Genomic DNA, 20186 nt, shown 5'->3' with positions numbered 1-20186 from the left:
TGCCTTCCAAATGGCAAAAAAAAAAATGGTAATGTTGCTTCACTGGGATTTTTCTGTTACCATTTTTGAGGAGGCCACTGAGGAGGCAGATTTCCTTGTGACCTTTAACATCATCTTCCCAGAAGTCTCTGCTCTGGAATCTTTCCATTATTCCACTGCAGTCAAGTGGATGAAGAATGACTACTGCTTGGGTAATGAGATTCTGTTGGATGGACAGTCTTAGACAGACCCTGCAGATAGACAAGGAGAGGAGGAAGAGGAAAGGGAAAGAAGAGGAGGAGGGGGGAGGAGGATAGGGTAGGAGAAGGATGAAAGGGGAGGGAGGAAAGGAGGTGAGAGCCTTTTGAATTAAAACTGAGACATTGTGTGGCCCTTTCAGCAATGCCAAGTGTTTCTCTGCCCTGAGGTCTCTGATATTCTCCCAGTGATGCCAGTTTTCATGCTGGCTAGGAACTATCATGATCTAAGAATTACAATCATGGACAACCGAAAGGGCAACAGAGACGTGGATGGTGTGTATCAAGTATTACAACTTTGGCATTATAGTCTTCTCACTTGTACATGAGAAGTAGTGTCGAAAACTTGGAGACTTGTACAACCCTGAGAGGTGGAAAGATCATATAGTAAGAATAGGTGCTAAAAGACACCAATCAACCAGCCCAAGTATCACCCTGGTGCCCATCTATTGTTTAAGACTTAGAGAAAAGCCACACTGGGCAGATCTACTGAGGATTCAGGGAAGGATATAGATGAAAGTTGCACTGGATGAAGTGTGGATGTATCATACTCTGTACTGGTGAAGGGAATGGCCCCATCAGTGAAATCATAGAAACACTGGAGTAGGGGAGTATGCCATCACATGTCTTCAGCAAATGTGACATTGGACCTCACCTTGCATCAGTATTCTGCCCTGCTCACTCCATCAGCCCCAGATTGTCTTGGAATCCCTCTGTACCCAAGCTGCTTGTCTGCTCACAGGCCCTGGATGAGATGGGTTAGTAACTGTCATTTCTGATGAGATGAAGAACAGCAGGTCTGACTGTGGCCTTCTAAGATCCTCCAGGCCTTACCATCTGCCTGCTTTCTATGCCCTGCAGTCTTCCAGCACTCTCATCTTAACTACCTGTATAGAGGAGAGACCTCTGGACCTTGTCATATGCCCTGCTACTGTACCCATAGGACTTACAAACCTTTTTGGCAACTCCACAGCTAGACTGTCTCTCATGCATTGTCTCCTCCAATTAGAGTGTCAGTTGCTTGAGAGCTAAGGATGGTCTCAATTTTTTCTAATTGTATCCCCAGCACTTAGAGTGCTTAGTATATAGTGCTTACTAAATGCTTTTTCTTTCATTCATTTATTCTTTCATCCATTTGCATAGTTTCTCATCACCTTTTGCCTAGACTATTGGAACAATCTTCCAATAATACCTCTGATCAAGTTAGTCTATGGCTCAAAAGTCATCCATAGCTACCCATTGCCCATCCCATTCACAAACTGGACTACTCAGCGCTTCACGAACTTATTTTGCTTCCATAATTTTACTCACACAGTAGTAAACTGTAACGCCTGAAGTACCTTCTCTTATTTCCATCTATTGAAATCACTCCTGCCTTTCAAGGCCTGACTCAGATGCTACCTCTTCTACCAAGGCTATCTTGGTTCCTACAGTCAGAAGAGGTTCCTCCCTTCTCAGGTCCCATTGGGCACCCAACTCCCCCATCTTATTCAACACCAGTGCTCTTTTTTGCATTCCAGTTGTGTCTCACTACTAGGGGCACTATTTCTCATTAACTTTTGTACCCCCCCCCCCAGTCTTTGAACCCGTAGCTTTGCACACAGTAGGAACTCAGCAAATGTTTAATTGAATTTATATTTTTAGTTTTGAAAGTCCAACAATCAATAGGCTGTGTCCACTTAGGTATTTTGCCAGTGAGAAGCAGTGTGGCATAATGGATAGAAGTCAATGGGAAAATCAAGGGGACCTGGGTTCAAGTCCACCTTCAGACCCACTCCATCTGTGAGATGTTGAGCAAATCACTTAACCTCTCAATGGCCAGGCAACTCAAAGGCTCTAATTGCAAAATAGTTGCTGAGCTATCACTGGTAGAGTTTCCTCCCTGAGAATTCTCCATGTCAATAAAATCACAGGCCCAGATAGAAAAGAGCCAACCAACTAACCTGAACTCCCAACCTTTTGCCTCTAGAGTAACTAACTCCATGCCATGCCCTACTCAAGAAGTGGCTTCCTCTCAGTTGCCTAGAGGATGAAATACCAACTCCTTCATTGCTTGACCAGGCACTTAAAATTCTTCCCAGTCTGGCCCTAGCTTATTTTCCCAGACCCACCAATCACCTGTGTCACCTCCTTCTCATGGACCCAAACTCTAACCCTCTATGTTCCCTCTATGTGACTTTGCATCTCCTTCCTCAGAACCTGGAATGTTCTCCTTCACCTGTACTTCAGAGACTCCTCCTGTCCATGTCCAGCTCAGGTGCTACTTACTAAAAGTTACTTACTAAAAGTTACTTACTAAAGTTACTTACTAAAAAGTTACTAACTAAAAAGTTACTTACTAAAAAGTTACTAACTAAAAAGCTACTTACTAAAACATTAAAAGTGTTACTTACAGTGCTACTTACTAAAAGATCCTTTTCTGACCCCCCCCCCATTGTTAGTACCCTCTTTTGGCCATGTTATTTTGGATTTATTCTCTCTCCATGTCCCTGTTATTTCCCAAGGCAAGGGCTTTGTGTCAGCAGTGATCAGTGCCAGACACAGAGTGGGGGGATTGATAAATGCTTGTTGAATTGAGGGAGTGGGGGTGGGTTTTGGCTATGGATTGCAGTTCAAGTAACCAGACTTCTGCCATTCACTGAGGGAGATTAGCACACTTTTTCACTTGTATTTTTTTTTAAGGAAATGATTTTTTATTAATACAGTATAGCATAACAATCAACAGTACTAAAACCCATTTAAAAAATAAGATACCTATATGAAATACAATTTAAAGAAATAAATGCCTAGGCACACTTTTGTACCTTTATCATGAATGTTTAACTATTATTAATCACTACTTAATCTAACACTGGTCTTAGCCTCAGACTTTATGTGAATGAAGCCAACTTCCTAGGTCACCCTGGATCTTTAGCTTGGAGTCAGAGCCTTTTATAATCCAAATTTAGATTTCCAGCTGAGTTTGAGAATAAATTTCCTTTCTATGGCCATTCTCCATCTCAGTCATAGGTAGTATATTTAGAACTAGGGTGTGATGGATCTGGAAGGGGCTTTATCTAACCCCCTCATTTTATATATGTAGCCTTTATACATTCTGGGGTCCTTATCCCAACTCCCACTTGAATTAATGAGTCAGGCCCCCCTGACAAGGCTGCTGACCACATCTCCACCTCAGGGTTCTAGGGGTAAACCTAGGGGTCTTTCTAATGCTACTGGCTCAAGTCCCCATTTAGGTGTATTCTTCCCAATAGCAACTGCCAGTTATAATCAATTGTCATTGATTGGCCTAGTGATTAGCACTCCAATATAATTTAACATCAATTAGCTTTTGCAACAGGGATATTTGCTGAAAAGATGTAGGGAAAAAAGCCAAAAGTATAAACACATCCCCCTAAGCAGGGGTATACTCCCCTATAGCACCATACTCCCCGGAGTGAGTGGGCTCCAGTTTAAACAGTTCTTCTCACCAAAATTCACTTTCAAATGTAGCAGAGTGAATGGAGAAAGTCTCTCCCTTGCTTGAAGAACACAGCATCTCAGCATTAATTCCCATTCTGCTGGGCTAGGTTAACCTACAGGGCTACAGTCTTCACAGGGCTCAGCTACCTGCCAACTTTGAACTCTTGTGCTTAGATCCCTGGGGCTCTCTTGGGCTTTTGAAACTCTCAATGTTGCAACATAGTAAGTTTGGTTTCCAGTTCTCCTTCCCCCAAGTCAGTAAAGAGTAGATACAGTAGGGATGAAGCAGCAGCTGGGCCAAGTGTTCTGGAGCGATGTAGACCTAGGTGGGAGAGTAGGTCCCTGGTGCTCTCTTCACCTGGAGGCTTACACTCCACAGAGACCAGACCCAGTTCTGGCTCAGCAGCCAATCCAAAGGGCTTTCCTTCCTCGCAAGTCAGGCTGGCAGGAAACAGTTCCAGAATATCTAAAATGGAAAGCCAAGCCCCTCGATTCCCAGTCGCCAAAGGCTTGAGCCTTCATTGGCCAGTCCCTCATTCCCTTTACAATATTCATTTGAAAAATTAATATTTCATATTTTTATGCTGCTTTAATGTGTGCAAAGTATTTTCCTTACAATAACCCTGACAAGGAAGGAATGTATTATTATCTCCATTATACATCCAAAGAAACTGAAGTTCCAAGATGTCAGATGCCATGTCCCTGGTCACACAGCTGGCAAGTGCCAGAGCCAGGACTAGAACCCAAGTCTTTTAATTCCCAGTCAAGGGCTCTTTCATCAAGGACCACTTTGTCTATGACTCCAGAAGTGTTCCTGCCCTCAAAAGCACATTAGTAAATTGTCCTAAACCTCTTCCCACCCCTCAGGAAATCAAGCCAGTGTCTAGCCCCCCCCCCTCCCACTGCTCTGATCGCCTTCAAATAAGATCATATTTGTAGAAAGGACTTCCCATAGTGCCTGCCACAAGTTGGCACCATATAAATGCTTCTTTCCTTCCCTTTCCCCTCTTCCCATCCCCGCCCCCCCTCCCTGCCCTAGTTCTGTTACTAAGCTGCTGTTTGTCCCTGGGAAGGTCACTTATCTTTTCTAGTTTTCCCATTTGTAAAATAAAATACAACTATGCTCCACAGAGTTGCTATGAGATAAAATGTTTCTCAATCAGGAAAGTGGGGTAGTTTGTCTTGTGGAACAGTCAGTTCTTGCTGTCCATGGTACCATCCTCTCTCCCACTTGGAAACCGCCTATAGCCAGCATATAAAAGGAAAGCTCACCCAGTGTCTAGACTGGGGTTGTGAAAACGTCTTCAGTTCAGGCTGAGTTGGCAGGTGGGAGAGCAGGAGAGCCAGGGAACCTCTGCATGACAGACCCTGGGGAGACTAGTTACCTGAGTGCCTTCTGTGTGTTACATTGTGTGCCTGCTGTGTTGTGCGTCCCTGGTGAGGGGCTTCTGAGGTAGGTAGGCTGTGCTGCCAACTGTCAGGAGGCTGATGGCCCCCAGTATACCACAGTGCTTGAAAGCACCAATGACCTTGCCCAGTATCCTAGGGTAGTGATAGCTCTGTCCTTCATTGTCTTTGCCCATCTGTACCCTCTCAGACATATCTGTGGCCAAGGTCAGTGGAGCTACATGGTGAATTAGTCTAAGGGCTTTGGGAAGGTCACTATACCAAGGACTAGAAGTATTGTCATGGCCAATCCCCACTCTAAGAAACAAACTTGACACAGAAAACCCTAAGCAAGACAGAACCAGTTGGTAGGAGGACATATTACTGAAGGAAGTTCTCACATAGTGCATCTGAAACCAGGACACTAGTTAAAAAGACATGGAATAGGGAAGCTAGGTGGCACAGTGAATAGAGCACCGACCCTGGAGTCAAGAAGACCTGAGTTCAAATCTGACCTCAGACACTTGGCACACTAGCTGTGTGACCTTGGGCAAGTCACTTAACCCCAGCTGCCTTGCTTTCCCCTCTCTAAAAAAAAAGACATGGAGAAGCAGTATAGCTTAGTGAATGGAGAGAGATCAGAAAGAACAGGTTCAAATCCTACTTCTGCCAGTGACCACATTCCCCGAGGCAAGTACCTTAACCTTTCACTGTTGCCCCAGACAACTTTCTCAAAGTAGAATTTGCAGAGCAGAGTTTTAGATCTGATTTGGTGGAGGGAGTTTCCTCACTGAGAGTTCCCTAGGTCTGGATCAAAAACTCAAATAAAAGTCATGCAGCTTTATCTCAGAGAGACAGCATGATATTGGCGAGGGCTTGGGACTTAGAATGAGCAGACCTGGGTTTGAGTGCAAGGGCAAGTCACTTCACCTTGTTTAAGAATCTGTACAATGAGAATAGTTCTAATGACATTACCTACATCACAGGAAAGCTTGGTAAACCATAAATGAGTACAAGAAACCATGCTGGTCTTGAGACCCTCTGGGTATGGGCTGTTCTTCCCTGTTAACCCTGCCTCTCTTTCAGACAGATCCCTCTCTTCTCAGCACTTTGTGCACTGCCCTCTTGACCTCCTTGTTACACAGGCTGTAGACGATGGGGTTGAGCATGTTTGTGATGATAGTATAAAGCATCTAGAACACCCGGCTCCGTGTCCTAGAGTAGGAAGAACTGGGGAGGATGTAGCAGAGCACGGAGGTGATGTAGAAGACACAGACCATGGTCTGGTGGGCAGGATGGCAGCCACCACATTGACATAGGAAACCACAACCAGAACACAGGGAATGAGGGTCACCAGAAAGCTGAAGAAGAAGAGGCCCAATTCATTGGGCCATGTGCTGGAGTAGGCGAGCTTGAGGAGTGGAGGCAGATCACAGAAGAAGTGAGTGATTAGGTGAGGCCCACAGAACTCAAGTTTGGCTGCCAGGAGTGTGTGGGTGAGTACATTGGTGAGCACAAGGAGGCAAGAAATTGAGGTGAGCAGTTGCCTGGGTCTGGGGGCCTACGAGGACCAGATAGTGAAGTGGCCGGCATATGGCAGCATAGCGATCATAGGCCATGGCTGTGAGCAGGAAGGAAGTGGAGAAAGAACATCTGGGTGAGACAGGCATGGTAGGATATGAGCTGCTCAGTAGCCACCAGATGTGCCAGAATCTGAGGGACACTGTTGGAGACATAGGCAGCATCAAGAAGTGAGAGGCTGGCCAGAAAGAAATACATGGGTGTGTGAAGCCTTTGGTACAGAACAATGAGGCTGGTGATGCCCAGGTTTCCAGCCAGGGCCACAATGTAAACCAGCAGAAAGAGGGTTAAGAGCACTGGCTTCAGATCCTTTATATCCGTCAGACCCTCCAAGAGGAACTCAGAAACTGTAGTCATGTTTGCCCTGGGCAGGGAGCCTGGGGTCACCCCCCCCCCATGACAACTGAGCCTGTGGGGAGATGGTTAGGAGTGTGAGGGTCTGGGCATTGGGCTCACAGCTGGAACATCCTCATGACTGGAAGATTAGGGGGAAGAGGGAGGTGAATTTGAGACTCTGGCAGGGGAGGAAGGAGGAGAGTGAGGATAGTTCTCACCCAAGTGACTGAGTGATGCCCTCTTCCTCCTCAACACATTCCCCAGGGACAGGAGATGGCCAGAACTACCCCTCCCCCAGCTAAACTCCTCTCCTGATGACATTTCCTGTTTCTGCCTCCTCCCAAGCCTGCATCACCACTCTTCCTCCATTTGTCATCCTCTGATATCTCGGGCCCATGGTGGAAGGAGAATGGGAGTCAGTAAACATGGACAGGTGGGAGAGTTGTAGCAGTGATGGTATATTTGTGTCTACTATATGGAATGGAAGTCAGACACTGAAGGGATAGAGGGGGATCAGGGGCCTCTATAAGGCTAAGTCAGTGACTCTAATGCTCTGGAGTGACCATGCACATAGTGCCAACCCTGGCATTAAGAGGAATGTGCAGAACAGGAAGGAGAGCCACCCAGGCACAATGGGCTCCTGGTCACCTTGGATCAAATGCTTGCCCTTCTCTGCTTCCAATTTTTGTCCTTTTTAATGGCAATAGAGGATTGGCCTAACTGATCACTAATGTGCTGGTCAGTCCTAACCATCTGCAAGCCTAAGAGGCTAAGAAAGGCCTGTCCTCATCTAGGCTGTGTCTATCTCCACATGGAAAGTTGCTGGGTCAACTTCTCAAGTCCCTAGGCCTGCAGCCCTTCTGTCCCTGCTCAGATCCAGATCACCACACTCTTGTCACTCCCTCTAGACTGTCCATGGCCAGCGGGAAGGATAGGAGGTTTAATGCCAAGTGGTTCCCATCTGGAGATTAGCCTCACTTACATGTTTATACTCAACAGCACTCAGTGTTATCTCAAACCACTCAACCAAGATTTCTAACTCTTGCTTTCTTTAACCCTCAAGACCTCTTTGCTTTACCTTGCTTTCACTACTGTGGTTACAACACCTCTTCCATTTCTCCTTAGTCACTAGTAGCCAAGACTAGTAACTAGTAGACTCTCCCCGCCTAGCATCCATCTTCACTCCCTACTTTATAGATCCTTGGCTAGTCTTCACCTCTAACACAATGGTAGTCCTTAACACCTGACTTGCTCCAGCCTGGAATACTGCCTTGCTCACTTAGCACCAATGCCAGCCCCTACTGCCACCCAATTTCTGGTGTGACATGGGCAAGAAAAAAGCCTCAATACGGGCTCACCCAAGCGGTGGACAAAAAGATCTAAATGTCATGATGACGGGCAGAGAATGGTGGATAAAAATGTCTGGACAAAGCCAAGATACTCCTCTTGGAATAAGAATCACTGGGGCTCAAAGTCTTGACAGAACCAAGCCTCCAAGTATAGATGGCCAGAGAAGACTGAGAAAGTTAGCAGAAGAGTCTTCAGCTTCAGTGACTGACAGAAACCTAAGCTAGCTCATATCAGGAAGAGAAGTGGGGAGAACCTAAAAAAAAAAAACAAAAAGAAACCATCCTGTTCAGATGGAGGGGAGAGGGTCTGGATGGAAGGTTCTAGTTTTGAGCTGGCCAAGCTGAACTCCGTATTTCACTGTCAAGGCAGGTAGAATTCATTCCCTGGTCCTTCCCCAACCCCTCCAGTAAAAGAGCTGGAGAACCTTACGCTTTCAAATTACTGACTATAAAGGGGGGGTGTGGATGGGTCAGATGACAATGAAGGATCCCTGGAAGGAGCCCCCATTTTTGGCTGTTGGCAGCAAAATCAGGATTTCATTGGATAGATATATAAACATAAGGTCTCTTACTGTCAAAAAGGCAGGTTCCTTCCCACCCCCAACCAGGTCACCCCAGAACAAAAACCCCATAACCCACAGAGGTTGCACCCATGGCCACTCACCAATGAAGTCTCAGCAATTCCCTCCCACCCTTGCCACCCTGGCACTCCAGGCAGGCAGCTTCTTCTGGCCACTTGATGGGGAGAAATTTAAGAGGTACATGTGGGGAAAAGCAGTCTCCCAATTCTTCCCTGTTCTTCTCTGGGAGTCATTGATTTCCTTTCAGGGAGGAAAAGGTAGATAATAGGGAAAGAGCCTTTGGGGGTAAGTGATGTAAGAGAAAGCAGAGGAAATAAGTAAACAAACATGAAGGGGATGCAGGTTTGGGCTTAGGATGCTCTAGGGAGTCTTCACTATTTACAGGCCTAGGCTCAGGGGGATAACGGTTGGACTCAATGTGGCAAGAAGAAAATTGGAAGACACAGCAGGGGCAAGATGAGTGACCTAAAGGAAAGATTCCCCAGCAATAAGTAACCTAATTATGCAATGGAAAAGAGTACTGGCTTTGGCAGAGGCCTGTGACTCAAGCACCAGTTGCACCTCTTCATACCTGGGTGACTTTGGGGAAGTCCCTTCCCCTTCCTGGACATCAGTTTCCTCTTCTGTAAAATGAGGGGGTTGGAATAAATGGCCTCTGAAGTCCCTTCCACTCTGAAGCAAGGATCTTTGGGGCAATCTCAAATATAATAAAAAAGATACAATGTCCATGTTCTTAGTCTTAGTGTTGTATGGGGTCCTGCTCACATCCCCAAAAGCTTAACAGTGCCTGAATTATTTCAGTCATAAGGTATTAATCTAGGTAGAACTGGCTGATCTTTTATCCCTACTCTGTACTGGTGAAAGAGGAGGATATCAGGGGATAATGATGGATATCAATGTATCTCATACTTCCCAAGTTGGTGGATATTGGTGGATTTCTTACTTCCCAAGTGGGTTTCCTGACCATCACGATGTTGTCTTGTGATTACGTCTCCTAGCACAAATCCTTGCACATGGTAGGGCCTCAAGGAAAGAGGTAACAAAGAGATTGTGGGGAGGGACTTGAGGGTGAGAAGAAGAGAGCCTGTGGGACTAGAGTTGTCTTAGTGCAGATTGATAAAAAATGACTGAAGAGACAAAGTATGTCAGAGAAACAAAAAATGTCTGAATTCAGAAAAAAAGCTTATATTAGAGATAAGAGGAAGATAAATTTGAATCTTATAACTTTAAATATGAATGGATTAAGCAATCCAATAAAGTAAAAGAGAGTGACATACTGGATAATAAATTAAGTGCCATTTTAAGTCTCTAGTCCAAGGACTTCTCTGTGAAATCACAGAATCATAGTGACAGAGGGTGGAAGTGATTTCAGTAGTCATATAGTCCAACTTTGTCCGATGGCACCAGAAACCCTGGGGTTCCTGGAAAAGGAACAGTGGTCTACTTGTGACACAAGGTTCAATGGAACAAATAAGGGGATGGTGGAATTTCAGAACCCAGATCAATGGGGCTATTCTTAGTGACAAAAGAATAGACTCAAAGTACTGTCCCCACTGATCTGGGTTCTGAAATTCCATCATTCCCCTACTTGTTCCATTGAACCTTGAAATATTTGGGTCTTCAAGAGTTCACTATGAAAATAAAAAAAGCCCTAGGAGGGAGAAACCTGTTTCATCATTTCCTAATGGGAAATTGGTCAATGACTCTTTGGGAACAAGGCCTTACAGAAACAACAGAGTACAATGTGTGTGTGTGTGTGTGTGTGTGTGTGTGAATATTTTGGGGGGTAGAGAAGTGGGAAGGGAAAGTGAAAGCACAGGGACTGAGAGGTAGGCAGCACCAAACACAACTACTTATTTTTCAGTTTTACTGGGGATAGGGCCCTGCTGAGGAAATCTAGGCTTTCTTTCTATGATAAAAGCATAATCCATCCAATAACTTATCAGGAATACTCTCCCCTGCTCATCCAAGTTTAATACATGTTACTGGGCAAGGATCTGCCTAAGCTCCTCAGGGACATGTATACCTTTTCTCAAGGATTAGGTCCTGGCTGGTAGATTTTTTTCTCATGGATTAAGGAAAGTCTATGCAATGGCATACTCTCAGGAGGGAGTATCAGATGGCTGATTTGTAATGTCAGTCATATGTATTATGGGGCTGAAAGAGACTTGACCTGGGATTCAGGCGACCTTGGGTAACTCAACTATTTCTTTGGGTTTCCTCATCTGTAAAATTAGAGGTATAATAGATTTAGAGCTGGAGGTCATTTAATACAACCTCTTAATTAACAGAGGAGAAAACTGAGGCCTAGAGGGAGGAGGCAACTTGTCACACAGATGGTAAATGGCAGAGCCAGGATTTGAACCCAGATTCTTTAATACCAAATCCAAGAACCTTCCTATGTATAGTTCACAGTATCTAATATCTCTTCTAGTCCTGATATTCTGTGGTTCTCCATTGAACACATGGGCAAAATTCAAAAGAAAATACGGTATAGTGGGAAAAGTCCTAGATTTCAGGCCTTCTCAGCTACTTATTTTCTGTGTGTAGGGAGCAGGCCAGGATGTATTAGGGAGGTACTAAATCAAATTGAGGAGTTCCTAAAACAAACTGATGAAATGAGGGATAGAACCAAGATGGAGTAAAGGCGGGTGCTCCCCCAAACTCTCCCAAATTCCCTGCCAACAGAAGCAACAAAAGGACAGAGCGGAACAATTTTCCAGACCCAGACAACATAAGAAGTTGGCAGGAAAGGTTTGTCACACTGGGGCAGTGGGTGGGGTCAGACAACTAGTCAGTAGGAGGTTACAGGGGACCCTTTGCTGGCATGGGGTACAGGACCCTGTTGCATTGCCCATAGACAGATTTGGATCACAGTTCCAGGGAGAAGAGTGCTTATGGTTGCTCACAAGGGAACAGGGGGCCTGGTCTCAGATCCAAGGCACAAAGGACCACTAGTTCTTGCAGCCCCTGGGAAACAAGAGCCCAAGTCACAGTTCCAGGGTCAAAAGGAGTGATAGCACTAATGACTGCAAGGGAGCAGAGACCTTTGTCACAGTTTTAAGGCCAACAGAAGCACGAGCACTTGTGGCTACCAGGGAACAAGGTCCCTTCCTGGGTAAAGACCAGATCACAGGCCAGAAGAGCAGTGACCACACTTCTTAAGTCATATCATCTTGGAATCACTGAAAACTTACAGACTCCCAGAGATAACAGCACAAAAAAACCTGAAGTGACCCTTCTACCCTGGGAGCAGAGTCCAATTTTAATATAAAGTTATAAGTCAAGAAACAGGCTGGAAAAAAATGGAAAAAAAACAACAAAAAAGAACTTGATCATAAAAATATACTATGGTGATAGGGTAGATGAAGACACAAACTCAGAAGACAATGATGTCAAACAGTTACAAGCAAAATCTCAAAGAAAAATCTGAATTGGAATAAGCCCAGCAAGAATTCCTATAAAAGCTCAAAAAGTGTTTTAAAAATCAAATGAGAGAGATAGAGGGAAAATTGGGCAAAGAAATGAGAGTGATACAAGAAAATTATGAAAAGAGAGTCAACAGCTTGGTAAAAGAGGCACAAAAAATACTGAAGAAAATGACACCTTAAAAACCAGAATTGGTCAAATGGTAAGAGGCACAAAAATCCACTGAAGAGAACTCCATAAAAAGCAGAGTTGGCCAAATGGAAAAAGAGGTACAAAAGCTCACTAAATTCCTTAAAAATTAGGAGTAGGCAAGTGGAAGCTAATGACTCCATGAGACATCAAGAAACAATCAAAGGCAAAAGAATGGAAAAAATAGAAGAAAATATGAATTATCTCACTGGAAAAAAAGCCTGACCTGGAAAATAGATCAAGAAAATATCATTTAAGAACTATTGGACTACCTGAAAGTCATGATAAAAAAAAGAGCCTACAAAGATTGTTTCAAGAAATTACCAAAGAAAAACTGCCATGATATCCTAGAACGAGAGGATAAAATAGAAATGGAAAGAATCCACCAATCATTCCCTTAAAGAGATCCTAAAATGAAAACTCCCAGGAATATTATAGCCAAATTCCAGAGCTCCCAAGTTAAGGAGAAAATATTGCAAGTACACAGAAAGAAACAATTAAAATATCAAGGAGCCACAGTCAGAATCACACAAGATTTAGTAGCTTTCACATTAAAGAAGCAGATAGTTTGGAATATATTTTCTGAAAGGCAAAAGAACTAGGAATACAACCAAGAATCACCTACCCAGAAAAACTGAGGACAATCCTTCAGGGGGAAAAATGGATATTTACTTAAATAGAGGATGTTCAAGAATTCCTGATGAGAACACCAGAGCTGAATAGAAAGTCTAACTTTCAAATACAAGACTCAAGAGAGAAGCATAAAAAGGTAAACAGGAAAGAGAAATCATATGGGATTCAATAAGGTTAAATTGTTTCCATTCCTATATGTGAAGATGATATTTGTAATTCCTAACAACTTTATTATTATTAGGGCAGTTAGTGCACACATACATACATACATACATACATACATACAGGGCACAAATATGAGTTGACTATGATGGGGTGATTTCAAAAAATAACATTAAGAGGTGAGAAAGAGGGATGCACTGGGAGAAGGGGAAGGGAGAGGTAGAATGGGGAAAATTATTCCACATAAAAGAGGCACAAAAGGAAGAGCTTTTACAGTGGAAGGGAAGATGGGGGTGATGGTGGGCAACACCTGCACCTTACTCTCATCCAAATTGGCTCAAAGAGGGAATAACATACACACTCAGTTGGGTATAGAAATCCATCTTACCCTAAAGGGAAGTAGGAAGGGAAGGGGTTAAGAGAAAGAGAGAGCTGACAGAAGGGAGGAAGTAATCAGAAGCAAAACAGACTTTTGAGGAGGTACAGGGTAAAAAGATAGAGAAAAAAGATAAATATGGAAAAATAGGATGGAGGAAAATATACAATTAGTAATCATAACTGTGAATGTGAATGGGATTCACTTAGCCATAAAATAGAAATAGATAGCAGAATGGATTAAAAACCAGAATCCAACAATATGTTTATAAGAAACAGACTTGAAACAGAGAGACACACATAGAATAAAAATAAGGGGCTGGAGCAGAATCTATTATGCTTCAGCTGAGGTAAAAAACAAAAAGTAGAGGTAGTAATCATGATCTCAGACAAAGCAAAAGCAAATATAGACTTAATTAAAAGAGATAAGCACATTTGCTAAAAGTTGCCATAGATAATTAAGTAATATCAATATTAAACAAATATGCACCAAACAGCATAGCATCCAAATTCTTAAAGAAATGTTAAATGAGTTATAGGAGGAAAGAGACAGTAAAACTACATTGGTGGGACACCTCAACTTTCCCTTCTCAGAACTAGATAAATCTAACCATAAAATAAACAAGAAACAAGTTAAGGAGATGAATATAATTTTAGAAAAGTTAGAGAGAAAACTGAACAGGAATATAAAGGAGTATACCTTATTCTCAGCTATACATGGAAGCTTCACAAAAATTGACCATGCATTAGTGCATAAAAACTTCACAACCAAATGCAGAAAAGCAGAAATATGAAATGCATCCTTTTCGTATCATAATGTAATAAAAATTACATTCAATAGAGGGTCATGGAAACAGTTTAAAAATTAATTGGAAACTAAATACTCTAATCCCAGAGTATGAGTGGGTAAAAGAAAAAATCATAGAAACAAATAAATAATCTATTAAAGAGAATTGACAACAATAAGACAACATATCAAAATTTATGGGACGCAAAAAAACATTTCTTAGGGGGAAATTTATATATATAAATGCTTACATCAATAAAAAGCAAAAATTCCTATCTCTAAATGTGTACATTAATAAAAGACAGAAAGAACAGATCAACTAATTGGGCATGCAATTAAAAAAGGCTAGGAAAAGAACAAATTAAAATCCCCAGTTAAACACCAAATTGGAAATATTTAAAATCAAAAGAGAGATTAATAAAATTGAAAGTAAGAAAACTATTGAACTAATAAATAAAACTAGAAGCTGATTTTATGGAAAAAAAACACTAATAAGGTAGATAAACCATTGGTTAATTTGGTCAAACTGATGAGATGACAGGCTACCAAAAGTCACTGTTAAGTCACTGATCAAATTGGAATTCCCCAGTCAAACCAATGACCATGATTTGAAGGCAACTAATGAACAGATAACTGTGCCCTGACTGAAGAACAACCATGCCTCATCATGGCCTATAAAAGCAAGCTAACTTTTGGGGTCTCAGTTCTTGGGGACTCACCTTTTCCATTGACTCTTCTGACAAAATGTAACAGGGGAAGGGGGAAGCGATTTCTCTCCTTCTACCCCTATCCTCACCCTCATCATCATCAGGAAGAGCAATAGCAATTTGTAGCAGAAGCACACAGTATGGTGAGCCATGCTTTCCCACAGCTTGAAAGGCAAGTTCAAGGACAGGCTTCTTGAATCCCAGTCTCTTGTGTAAAGGGGAAGGCGGTATGTGTATGTGTGTGTGTGTGTGTGTGTGTGTGTGTAATTTGAATGTTCTTAAACAGCAGCATCCTTGAATACAGTCTTCTAGTAGAGAAAGAGATTTTCTGCGTAGCACCAGCTTTGAGAGTTACCTGTGGCTAACTCCAAATTTAATATTTCCTGAGTTCAAGAATTTAGGTCCTTCACCTAGAGAAGGTGATGCAGTATACATTTTCAAGAAGGAAGTCCGCATGGTTTCTCCTTAGCATCTTACTTGGAGAGCAAAGCCAAACCATGACTTGGACAATCCAAGTTCAGAGAGAATGGATTTGTTTGTTCAGCAAGTTTCAAAGCATGTTGACTTTTCAGGGAGTCGAATCCAAAGTGGTGCTATGTGTCTTGAGGAGATGGTGTGGGTAGGACTCACTGAGAGTTTTATTGAAGTGACAGAGGACTGCCCTGAAGGCAAACCAAGTTCTGTTCCCTTTGTGAGTGGGAATAGAAGGGGAGCTGAGAGACTCTGTGAATGTTTAATATTCCTGTATTTGTTAATGGGCTCCTGGGAATCTTTACCTTGTGGTTTTTCAGTGGGGAGTGAATAACGGTTCTCTCACAACCAATATTGCCAATAACCATATTGTACATTGAGTGCTTGCCTAGGAGTTAGGTCACTCCCATTATACATATTTGGGGAAACTCTACACAAAGTACACTGCTGCTCTACTTTGGAGAATTTCCCAGATTAACTGGGGAGGCAGGGGGAAGTGGGGAGGGGCAAAGAGCCAAAAGAAGAGATGTAGACCCACTGGGTCAAGACCTTAGGATGGAACGTGGGTTATACAAGCCCAGAGTCCTTGGCCTATGTGTTTGTGTGTGGGGGGGCAAATAGGCCATTGGCAAAATTGGCAATCTTGGGCAAGTCCAGTCCCTTCTCTAGGTTTCTCAGTTTTCCTTCTCTATAAAATGAGAGGGGTGGACAAAAGTGCAACTTGAAATTCCTTCTAGTCCTAACATTCTACAATTTTATATTCAAAAGTGGGTAGAAAAAATAGGTATAAATTCCAGTCCCAAGAGCTGAAAACAGAATGTTGTCATTCATCAGCTTGGAAAAGCTACCCCAATTCTCTCCCTTCTCCCAACATTCCACGTGTATTCCTAACCTAACCTGGAGGAAAATACAAATGTGAGGTTTGACTTTTTGAGGTTTTGTTTTCTTTCAGAGTGTGTGTGTGTGTGTGTTTCAGTTTATATTTGTGAATATTTTTTATTTCAACAGTGTGGGGAAACTCCTAGTATAGAAAATCCCTCTGTCAATGAAGATTGACTGTATTTGTAATTTCTGGTTTTAGAGACTATAAATGACAATTACAAATAAATGACTTGTCCATGGACACACAGTCAATATGTAGCAGAGACAGGTCTTCCTGACTCCAAGGTCAGCCCTCTCTCCTCTATATCATGCTGTCTCATACACGCCTATATTCTCTCTCTCTCTCTCTCTCTCTCTCTCTCTCTCTCTCTCTCTCTCTCCCCCCCCCACAAACACACACACATTCACACTCACATATGTCTATGGATATAAAGCTGATACAGACCTTCCAGACAACCTAGTTTGACCCCTCATTTTACAGATGAGGGAACAGGAGCCAGGAAGAGAAAAGCACCTTTGCCCAATTTCACCTAAGAGCTGGACTTGCCTGTATGTCCTCCACCTCTCCCTGCTCTGATGCTTCCCTTCTTTTGGTCTTAGTCCTTCCAGATGCTCAACATCTGTATCACAATGGCAATATCTGCAGCCTACCCAAGTGGATCTGGTGCACCTGGGGCAGTAGACCAATGGGTACCACCAGAGAGAGCCATCACTGCAAAGTTTCAGGTCTAGCTCCTCACAGCTTATGTCCAGGAAGCCCATAGGGTAATTCCAGAGCCTAGGACAGAACAGGCTACCAGCAGAGTTCTTTGTAGGCTGTAGTGGGTTGCTTCTTCCCTCTCCCAGCTCACCCCTGCCTGGCTAATCCCCGGTCTCTAACCCTGCTCCTATCTCATGAGAGGGGTACTGCAGCACTAAAGATAATCAGAATGCCCATGGGACTCAAGATCCAGACTCCTGGACTCTTGATTCCTCTCCTCCTGGCTGGCATCTTCTGAAGGCTGGGCAGGGCATTGACAACAATCCACGATGACAATTAATATTAAATGGATAACCAACTCTAGAACCTTGTTACAAGTATCACAGGCTCCTAGACCAAGGTGGAGGAAAAGATCCTTGAAGGCATTAAGTCCAACCTCTTCATTCTGAAGCATTGAGAAGGTAAGTGTGTCTTGCCCAGGTCACACAGATAGGAAGTATCTGAGGCAGGATTCAGACACAGCTTTTCCTGACCCTAGCCAACACGTCCCACTACCCCTCCCTGCCTGAAGGACCAGTTCTCATCCAGTAGACCATTTCTACCTCATCCCTAGGTCCTCTGGCATTACAGCCTCAGTGGGGCACACAACAAAGGCAGACCTCCAAGCATGCCCCAGGCCTGCTTTCTTCATACTTTGGCCTGCCTCTCATCAGTCCATTCCTGCTTAGTGTTCTGCAGGGCTTGAGTTTTCTGTTCATCTACTTGGACGTAGTCAACTCGATGCTCTTCTGAAATCAGAGGCTTCTGCAAGGGAAAAATGGACCAATTTGCGTTAGCTCAGAATCAATACATTCAGAACCTTCTGCATTTTCCTCTCCTCTCATCCTGGACACCGGTGCTCTTCACGCACCACACAGCCTTAGAATGTAACAGAAGCAGATATTGTTTTTATGGTTAGAGTTCTTTTTAAGCATTTATGAAGTACCTATTGTGTGCCAGGCCCTGGGGACACAGACAGAAGTGAGAGCCTTCTGCCCTCCAGGAGTCTTTATCTGAACTGGAGAGACAACATATCCACATATCAATATATCAGAACACATGCAAAATGGAGGGAGGGAGGTGGGGAAAGAAAGGAGGGAGAGTCTTAATACCAACTGGAGGAGGGGCAAGGGATAAAGAAAGGCCTCAAGCAGAAAATGGGGCTAGGGTTGAGTCTTGAAGGAAACTAGGGCTTTGGAGAGGTTGAATTGAGGAGGGAGGACATTATAGCACAGGAAACAAACTATGCAAAGGCATGGGGATGGGAGAAACAGTAAGAAGACCAATTTGGCTGTCCCTAAGAGCAATGGAGTAATGTAGTAGAAGTTATGTAGAAGAAAGCTGGTCAGGTTGTTGAAGAGTTTGAAGTATCAAAGCAAGGGTTTTTTTTCTTGGAGACCATAAAGAGCCATTAGAATTTGTTGAGTAGAGGGTGACATGGTCAGAACTGAACTTTGGCAGCTATATGGATGGATTAGAGTGAGGAGGTTATTCCAGCAGTCCAGGTTAGAGGTGATAAGTTATTGAAGAGGGCAGTGGCTATGCAAGTGAAGAAGGAATAAATACAAAAGATACTGAGGAGAGAGAAGCAACAGATGACAATTGACCAGATATGGAGGCTGGGAGTCAAAATTCAACGATGACACTGAGGTTGCAAACCTGGATGACTGGAGAGCTCTCAGCAGTGATAGGAAAGTTCAGAAGAGGAGAGGGTTTGGGGGGAAAGGGATAATGTTGGGGACACACAGAGTTTACCATCAAATTTGAAATGTCCAAAGAGGTAGTTGGTGATGTGGGGCTGGTGCTCAAAAGAAAGCCTAGAGATAAGTATATAGATTTGGGGATCATCAGCATAGAGACAATAATTGAGCCCATGGGAGCTGATGAAATCAAAGAATGAGATGGTATAAAGAGAAAAGAAAAGAAATACCAGGTTAGAGCCTTAGGAGACATCCATAGTTAGTGGGATGGATATAGAAGAAGATCCAGCAAAGAAAGCAGAAAAGGAGCCATCAGATATTTAGTAGGAGAGTGAGGAGAGAGCCATGCCATGAAAACTCACTGAGGAGAGAATATTCTGGAAAAGGTGATACAGTGTCAAAGGCTGCAGAGAGGCAAGAAGGATGAGGATTGAAAAAGGGTAATTACATTTAATGATTAAGAGATTTCTGATAACTTTGGAGGAACCAGTTTTGGTTGAATGATGAGGTAGGAAACCGGAATGGAAAGAGCTGGATGAATGGAAGGAGAAGTAGAGGAAATGAGTGTAGATAGTTTTTTTCTAGGAGTTTGTGAAATAGGAGAGAAATGTAGGCATTATAACTGCCTATTTCACTGAAATGAACTCATTTGAGCTTTACTTCCTTCTGCTAGGTAAGACTGGGATGCCACATCCCAATTCTCCTAGGCACTGAAAGCACCTTTGAGCAATACGGCAGAGAAGTTTTCTGTCAATCTCTCCAACCTAAAAGCCTCAATCAAATAAAGGAATTATGGATCTACATGCCTACAATTGACTCTACAAGATAAGAAGATAGAAACAGTACTAGAGGTAAAAGCATCATGAAATAACATAAGAACCTGGAGTTGGGAGGGCCTGAGTTCAAAGCTGGACTCAGACACTTGACACTTAGTAGCTGTATGACCCTGGGCAAGTCACTTAAACCAGAAGAAGAAGAAGGAGGAGGAGGAGGAGAAATAACATAAGAAAACTGAAATACATAGAGCTCCCACTCACCATCCCCAACATCTCCAAACCATCCTGGAACCAACTATAGGCTTGTAGTTCAAGGTCCAGCTGTAGAAGGTCTACAGAAGTGACTCATCCTAGGCACACACACACACACACACACACACACACACACACACACACACACACACACAC

General features: G+C 43.3%; 1 protein-coding gene and 1 pseudogene across 1 annotated transcript in view; both read right to left on the bottom strand.

Moving 5' to 3' along the window:
• Positions 1 to 4766: 4766 nt before the first annotated feature.
• LOC138142666 (olfactory receptor 3A1-like) lies at positions 4767 to 10416 on the bottom strand (annotated as a pseudogene).
• Positions 10417 to 10526: 110 nt separating this feature from the next.
• The window catches only part of GAB3 (GRB2 associated binding protein 3), a 168954-nt gene continuing 159294 nt past the window's right edge, over positions 10527 to 20186 (bottom strand). The window contains exon 10 of the mRNA XM_069063754.1: positions 10527 to 18067. Coding sequence (XP_068919855.1) covers positions 17951 to 18067 — 117 coding nt within the window. The 3' untranslated portion in view covers positions 10527 to 17950. The remainder of the gene's footprint in view (positions 18068 to 20186) is intronic.

Source organism: Petaurus breviceps, unplaced genomic scaffold, assembly GCF_028583685.1.
Source record: "Petaurus breviceps papuanus isolate PSGF00001 unplaced genomic scaffold, PetGlider_PUasm1.0 90601, whole genome shotgun sequence".
In the NCBI taxonomy this organism is placed as follows: domain Eukaryota; kingdom Metazoa; phylum Chordata; class Mammalia; order Diprotodontia; family Petauridae; genus Petaurus; species Petaurus breviceps.
The sequence above is the reverse complement of the archived record's forward strand: the minus strand, read 5'-3'. Positions and strand labels throughout refer to the sequence as shown.